The sequence below is a fragment of the Hakea prostrata genome, chromosome 8, assembly GCF_041222555.1.
Source record: "Hakea prostrata isolate BN-2017 chromosome 8, UWA_Hpros_2, whole genome shotgun sequence".
In the NCBI taxonomy this organism is placed as follows: Eukaryota; Viridiplantae; Streptophyta; class Magnoliopsida; order Proteales; family Proteaceae; genus Hakea; species Hakea prostrata.
The window spans coordinates 45,526,193-45,534,934 of record NC_142607.1 but is presented as its reverse complement, the minus strand read 5'-3'; the positions used below and the strand labels follow the sequence as shown (position 1 = coordinate 45,534,934).

At 34.7% G+C, this 8,742-nt stretch overlaps 1 protein-coding gene across 1 annotated transcript; it reads left to right on the top strand.

Moving 5' to 3' along the window:
• The first annotated feature begins 5,089 nt into the window (after positions 1–5,089).
• Positions 5,090–5,545, top strand: LOC149008172 (E3 ubiquitin-protein ligase SDIR1-like). Its single transcript, XM_089167209.1, has one exon. It carries the CDS (start codon positions 5,090–5,092, stop codon positions 5,543–5,545), a length of 456 nt encoding a protein of 151 aa, XP_089023335.1.
• The last annotated feature ends 3,197 nt before the right edge of the window (positions 5,546–8,742 follow it).

Sequence of the window (8,742 nt, the reverse complement as noted above, 5' to 3'; positions counted from 1 at the left end):
AATTGAGAATAGATGCCAAACAATTTAAAATAATGAAAAATCATCATAATTGAGAATGATAATTGATACCAAAAAGAGCCTTGATCATATTTCAGGGCCACACCTGAGCAACAAATGCCATACACACCCCACCCAACCAGCCAAGTCTAGCAGCATTTCTTGTTTGTCCAATCAAGTCCCAACCTTGTGGAGGTAAATGAGTTCTGCACCTAATCCACCCTCTCCCCCTCTTTTTCTATAGAAAATATCAAGAACAAATTCCTCTAAGACAAACTAACCCTGGGCACTAACTGGTACACCTAAATTGTGTCTTTCCAGTCCTCTCAATGCTTTTGTGCCCACACTGGATATGAATTGAACTGAAACCCTGAAACCCTGAAACCCTGAATCCTAATCCCTAAACCCTAAAACCCTACCACCCTACAACCCTACAACCCTACAACCCTACAACCCTACAAACCTACAACCCTACAACGAATCTCTTCCACTTCACCTTTTTTTTCTTCTCTACAGTTCCACTTTCCACGCCAAACTCAGATTCTCAACCTTTTTTTTCTTTTTCAAACGAATAAAAAAGTTTAAAAAAAACTTCAAAAGACCCACGGACAAACACCTAAAACCCTAGTTATCCCACAGACTATTTATAGGGAAACCTAAAACCCTAATCCCAATGTAATTATAATTTTATCCGTATTAGTAATTGACCCAAACCCTGTTTCAATTACAAATACAATCTAAAACCATAAAAATATTTCGCTACCTGTGCTTAATTTCTTTCTGCTATGTTAATAATGAAGGAAGAGAGGCCCAGATTTTAGATCAAGAACACTACTCAGTACAATTAGACTAGAACGATAACCTTGGACATTGCCAATACAAAACAAATTCTACACAAATAGGAATGGACGACAACACTCATCTAGTGGAACTGCATACCTTAAATTTGACTATATCCAAATAATACTAAGAATGACAAATATCCACATTAACTCAGGAAAACGGGGAAGGTGAGTAAAAAACATCTGAGGAAACGAAACTTATGGTAGCAATTACAAGGTTTTGGTGTAATCAATTAAGTCCTACAGATTATACATCGGGCAATAATAACAGTTCTAAGGAGCTAAAAGTCAATAGAAGAAGACAATTATAGAGCTTTCAAGCAGAGGGAAATTATCAATAGAATATGGGAAGAACAACAAACCTGCCACATGATTCGAGGGTCCGTTCCTTTTTCGGATTCTTCAATTTCCGATTTAAAGGTAGGGAATTCTTGCAGCCTATCCGGAAATTTAACCATGATTGGCATGAATTCTTGGCTTTCATCTTCATCCACTGTCGGCGCTTCTGTAACAGATTTGGATTCTTGCTTCGATGGAGGGAATTTTATCCCAAAATTCGAAAGAAACGCAAACCAAGGTGCTTGATTGGTATCTGCTTCTGTGCTTCTAATGACCTTATCTTCTTCCGCCATTCTTTTACGACTATTTTATCTTCTCAATCAACTCTGCCTCTTCCACTCTGCCTTCGACTCTGCCTTCGATCTAGGTTAACGCTTCCAGTTTCAGAGAAACAACAGTCTTCAGAGAAACCAACTGCTTGAAACGTCTGTAGAAAGAGTCCAGATCCTTTCCATTCTGCGTGCCCTCGGCCATATATACCCGCACCCCCATGAGTGTGGGACCCACGCTATTGCAAGTTGTCACTTTGTTACTAATCGTTTGAAACGTCACCAAAAAGAGTCCCTCAATCCAGGTCCTCTCCACCCAACCTGTCCCTACATTTATAAAAGGAATCACATGAGTGTGGGACCCACACTAGTAGTACGGTGGGTTCCAACTTCATGTAAGTGTGATTATATGGGTGAAGGGGAGTCTAAGGGTGTCAATTGTATACCAAAAATTGTTTAACCACACCGAACCACGCCGTCTAAAACCGCACCATTCAGAATTCGGTACGATACATACCGAAACCAAATTTCTTCGATATTGTTCCTATTTTATGTACTAATACCGTTAGTATATACAAAAACCATACCAAATTAATGAATATAAATGTAATTTTACAACTAAAAACACTTTACCTTTACCTTATCCCTAATTCCATGTTTTAATTTTTCGTCCTTCACTCATCTTCTTAGATTTACTTGTTTTTTCTCTGTTAATATCATATTCTATCATTGTTTGATCGCAATTTCATTAGGATCTTAATGAACTAATAACAAAAGTGGCATAAGTTCGTTCGTATTAAAATTGTATCGCACTAGACAAGGGCGAGCCAGAATTGAACATTGGGGGGCCGAATATATGTGGGCCAATGCGAGACCCACTATGGTTCTCATCTCATAATATTTTACTATATTCTGAAGTGGGGTCTACATTAAAATTTTAGATAAATTAATAAGAGGATTAAAGTATAGATAACACAATTATAAGTAAATTATCAAAAAAAATATTAAAATAAAATAGAGATTAAATTTGTGGGGAAAAAAAAAAAGAGTGAAAAGAAATTGTGGGAGAAAAAAAGATAGACTTGAGTATATTAACAAATATGGGATGAACACTCAATTTATCATAAATTAATTAAAAAAAATCAATGATTATGATTAGATATAATAATATTAATGGTAAAATAAAATAGAGGTTAAAATTGTGGGAGAAAAACTTTAAAAAATTATGACAGGTGAAAAAGAAATTGTGGAATAAATTATAAGAAATAATATAGATTTGAAGTATATTAACTAAATATGGGATAAACACTCAATTTATCATAAATTAATTGAAAAAATCAATGATTATGATTAAATATAATAATATTAATGGCAGAAATTTAAACATCCAACAAATAAAACTTAAAATTTAAATTACTATTAATAGGAATCAAAACTTTATGAGAAAGTTTAGGGACTCAAAAAAAAATTAGGAGAAAGAAAGAACAACAAAATAAAAATAAAATTATGTTTTATGAAAAGAATACTAAACAAATCGAGTGTGAGAGAGAGAAATGAATAATTTAAGAAAGAGAGAGTGAATACCTAACTATGGACAAGATTTAAGAAAATTCCAATTTTTGCTAACTACTCCAATATTGTGTGAGACGTGTGAGAAAAAAGATAAAAAGAGATAAAAAATAGGAATAAAAAATGAGATTCATGAGAGAATAAATCGGAATAAAAATAAGAGAGAATATATAGGGAGAAATTCATAGATCTAGTTAGTTTTTAATTAGAATTTAACATTTTATTCCTAAAAAGTAGGGGTTTAAATATAACCATTAGATAATGATTAAGAATGACATTTGTATCCATAATCTTTATCTTAAATTTTTATTTTTAATTTTTGGAGGGGGGCAAAATAGTGGTATTTCAAATGTAAAGTGAGAGAAATAAGAAATAACTATAGGGAAGTATAAAATTTCAAAAAATCCGGGGGGCCATGGCCCCCTCCGGTCCCAACGTGGCTCCACCACTAGCACTAAATACCGTGTTCAAACCGTTTTCCGCACCGATTTAATACCTAAACCATACCAAACCGTTTTTGTAAATACCCAAACCATACTGTACGGTGTAAATTTGGTTTGGTACGGTTTTGATTTTAGTATTCAGAGTTGGTACCGTACCAATTGACACCCTTGGCAATATGATTGAAGAACATCTCCACTACTTGAAAAACTTCACACACCAATGCACGACTAAAGGTGTAAAAAAAACCTTGTCGGTCCAAATTAATCAAAACACAACCTTGAGCCTAACCTAACCTAAGCTTGGTTCGATTTTTTTAACCCGAAAGGCGAGTTTGGGTTACAAAATAATTGGCCCAGACAAGATCAAATAGGGTTCAAGTTTAGCCTTCAAACCAACCTAGTCTAATCCTACCCAATTTTATATTAATTTAATCAAACTAGAATTTTATATAACTTGAGTTTGGATAATTATTTAATCAAAATCAAGTATCTAATTAATAATTCTAGTGGATTATCTCAATTGGCAAACACCAACATTTAGTAAATATTTGTGTGGGTCCTTTTAGTGGACCATAAACTAATGTTAGATCATCTTAATGTAATATATTACGTGTGGGTCCCAAACAGACTAACACCATTAACTATCGTTAAGTATACTCAAATTTCAAACATGAAGGGACCAAAGTGCCCCTCATATTATTTAATACGTTGTATTAATATATGGTTTTAAAAAGAGATAATTGGTTATTGAGCGTTAACAATATGATTAAATATATATATATATATATATTCAAAAAAAATGAAAAAAATAATAATAACACAATGTATTAAATTACTTGAAGGGCATTTTGGTTCTTTTAAGTTTGAAATTTGAATATAATTAATGGCGACTAACGGTGTTAGTCTGGTAAGGACCCACACGCAATATATTGCATTAAAGGGACCAAACATTAGTTTGTGATTTACTAAGGAGATCCACACGTAAAAAACTCTTTAATAAATAAGAAATAAGAAATAAGAAATCAAGAATTCAATCTTCTTGGTTTCTCCATGCATTTTATTTTGTATTTAAAGTAAAAATTAAGGTCAGATTAGTGTAAATTATGGTTAACCCAACTCTATTAGGGTAAAATAAGGTTGGTCAGCCTTAGAAGAACCCTGACAAGGTAAGGTTGGGCTTAGGCATAATCCGACCGAACCCAACCCATTGACACCCCTACTAGCTAAAGAGCTTTCATAAGTCCAGGGATGGGACTAGTTTGTTGGTGTGATAATATCTTCAATTTCCAATAAGAGCTATTGTGAGAATATCTTAAAAAATTTAAATCTTTTATTTGTAGTAAAAGTTATTGTGAGAATATTTTGACATGATCACATATCTTAATAGAAAATATTGAAACAATATTCTAACATTGTGTTTCTCCCTAAACGATAGGATGAATTGAGAGATTTATGTGAGGATGTAAGTTTTTAGGAAGTTCCCTTAATTAACTAGCAATTTAAATTAAAAGGAAAAAAAAACACAAAACGGAGAACCAAAGCAATGTGGGGGGGGGGGGTAAGGGGATATTGTATTTGTATAAACCTGAGATATCTTATAAAAAGCGCCCAAGGGAGAGACAGAAAAGGAATGACTCAACCAGGCCTAAGTCAAAAAGAAAACAAAAGAGACGACAGCAGGAGGAAGCTGATGCTCGGGGAGCTTGAGAGGGAATTCAGGGAAATCGATAATGCTTTACAGAGGCATATCAATATTGTGAAAGCTTTAAATAGGGATTTTAATACCTTGGCAGCTCCAGTGAGGGAAATCGAAACCAATACACTGGAGGAAGCTTTGGGTTATGTAGTTATTGCTATGCAATTGCAATCTGATATCGATGATAGCAATAACATTATTGATGGCAATCAAGAAGAAGAGAAGGAACAAGATGACAAAGATGAATGTGCAATATTTCAGGAAGTATTAGACAATGAAGGTCAACCAATAAAGACCCTTCTCTGCCATCATCGGTTTCACGATCTTTGTATCAACCCTTGGCTGGAAGAACACTCCACTTGCCCTATTTGCCGATATATATTCATCTGACTAAGTAGACTTTAACCCATCATTTCTTCACTAAGAGGTGTTTGTTTGATAATTCACTGCTTGTGAAATAGGAAATGTTATGTTTCTGGTCATCTGTAACACATAACTTCTTCGCTAAGAGGTGTTGGTTTGATAACCCACTGATTGTTTTTGCACTAGTTCACTCTTCTTCACTTAATATGATGACTATCAATAATTGTGGTGTAATGAAATTTTCAGCAAAGCTTCTGTTAGCTATTAATCTTCTTACTCTTTATTTTTTATTATTCCTGTTACTTTCATGCATTCTGTAATACTTTTTGCCTGCCCCACTGATCTTGGATCTCAATGTGTATGTGTTGTTCCTAATGATATTATCGACATTCATGAGTCATCCCTATAATTGGAGTAGGGATAAGCCTTGTTCGCTTGAGTCATCTCCCATCTAGGCAACTACTGTGATGAGCTTCCCAAAAATCCTAAGGCAACACTCCCATGTTTTCGTTGTTCTCATTATGCTTTTAAGTAGAAAATCATTATAAACTAGAGGTTACAACATGTATTTGCTAAATGAATAATGGCACAAAAAGGGAAAGATTAGGACCTATTTCTCTTTTGCTGGTAGAGAAAGAGGGCAAGACTTTCTCATTTGATTATAGAGATCAATCTCAGTGCTGATCTATCACATAAAAGTTTTGCAAAAGAATAGAGATGTAGATTTGAACAGAACACTGTAAACAACAAACTGAAACAAAAAACAGAATAATAACTGTTAAGAACCCAGCTACAGCAGTGAAGTTCCATACTTGAATTCCCAGACAATAGGATTCTAGAGTAGATGGAATTAGTTTGCAGTAGTACTACACACCAAATTCAGGACACAAATATAAACTACCCTGTAGTAATCCTGCAATTCTTCCTCTCCCTGCAAACAAGATTGCCCTATTCCTACTCACTTTTTCCTTACCTCGTCTTCCCTCTCTTCTCCCTAATATAGCCCAATAAATTACCTAACTAACTACTCTCCACATAGGCAAATACCTAACTAACTACTCTCCACATAGGCCATGTCTTCTGAAAATCCAAGCATGAATGATGTGCATTTGCACGTGCGAGTTCTAACTAGTAATATAATATATAGAGCAAATGACACGGACACCCCAAAATAGAAGCCTAAAAGCACTGACACCCCAATTTATGTTTGAAAAACACAAAGGTCCTATTCCGTTAACATGGTTAGTTATACAATTTGAATGACTATTATACCCTCATATATACAATGACACATCAACCTTAAGCTAAAACAGAAAATGAGAAACTAGAGAAGACTCAGTTAGCTCCTTCACTCAGACCTGCAATAGCCATATCGATCCTTGCAAACCTTCCACCAAGCCAGTTCCCACCGGCATCTAACCAAAGTGCCAGCAGAGACAGGTTCAGATGCTCGACGGGTTCAAATACCCTTTCTCAACTAAAATCTAAAATAACTGAAACTGATGATGGGTGGTATACGGCAATGAATCTCATCTGATTTACCATTTGAAATCCTCCTCTCTTTCTATCTCTCTTCTTCACGCACGATTGAAGAATTAAAACTGAAAAAGGAAAAAACAATGAATCTCATCTGATCAACCATCTGAACTCCTCTTCTCTTTCTATCTCTCTTCTTCACGCACAATTGAAGAACTGAAACTGGAAAAAAAAAAAAGGAAAAGAAAAAAAAAAAAAAAAAAAAAAAAAACAACAACAATGAATCTCTTCGATCTACCATCTTGAAATCCCCTCTCTTTCTATCTCTTCTTCTTCACGCACAATTGAAGAACTGAAACTGAAAAAAGAAAAAGGAAAAAAAAGAAAGAAGAAACAGAGCAAGGCATGAGTCTTGAGCTTCAAATTTGAGCGGTCAGGAACTCTCTCTGAAACAAAAGCGAAAAACAGAGGGTGTCGAGAAATATTATCTGCAAACGTTTTTTCAATTTTGGAGTCACTACTGATTGCTCAAACTTGAATGAAATCTTTTATTGATTTCAATTTTGGGCGGCCAGGGACAACGATTAATCTCCATCTCATAAAAGAAGTACCTAAACTAAAGGAGGAAAAGGGGAAAAAAAACAACCTCAAACACTGCGATCTCGGACGTGCACCTGAAACTGGAATAGGAATGTGAGCCAACCAGGAAGTCAAAGAAGAAGCAGAAGCGGGAAAGTGCGAATGATCAGAAGAAGAAACAAGAAAGTGTGAATGATTAGAATCGGAAGCTTAACAAATTTGGTCTCATCCAGTATCCATTGGATTTACAATACAAATTTTTTTTCTTCTTACAACCTGCTTTGGATTTTCAAAGAGCTATGGTTTTGATTTTCAGTTCAGATTTTGAGAAGATGAATGGAGAGGTAGTAAGACATCGCAGTCTGGTAGGGATATTAATATTGAGAAGATGAATGGTTTTGATTTTTAGTTCAGAGTTTTTTTTCTTTCTCAAATTCTAGTAAGGGCAATTTTAGAATTCGAAAAAAAAATAAAAAAACAGTGGGCTAATAGTTTTACTAACAGAATGGACTAATGTGTTTAATGAATTGGGGTGTCTGTGTTTTTTAAACATAAAGTGGGGTGTCAGTGCTTTAAATACTCTATTTTGGGGTGCCAGTGCAATTTGCTATAATATATATGTATAATTAACTAATGGGCCTAGTTTATGGGATTGCAGACCCACTCTATTTTCTAACACAAGGCCCACTCTGGGATGGAATATTAATACATCCACATTTATAAAATTATGCTTATCATTTCCTATTTTTTAGCTTAGTCTAATATTATCGTTGTGGAACCCATAAGTGATGTCGGATCTCACCCAAAATACTAATTTGAATCCAGTTCCATTTAAACTATCATTTTAATTGCACTCGAATCATTCGGTTAAATAATCAAACAAACCATCTTGACATATAATCCAACTACCATGACCATTTAATAATCTTAAGATTGAAACATTCTAATACAATGATAAAATAATAATATAAAAAGAAGCGGGGCATCACACAAACTCTTTGATTTCGACTGGCCACAATTCGAAATTAAAATCGCAAGCCTTGTCTCGAGAATGAACTGAACCAATGGACTAGTTGGTCAAGTGCACGATCACAATGGCTAGCTAGAACTCAGAAACATGCCAGAGAGATGTCTTCCCAAGCATCCTAGCAGTTACAACAATGGCTCCC

Bases quoted from the DNA above. Each gene is read 5' to 3' on its own strand.
- LOC149008172 (XM_089167209.1), top strand. From the start codon at position 5,090: ATGACTCAACCAGGCCTAAGTCAAAAAGAAAACAAAAGAGACGACAGC.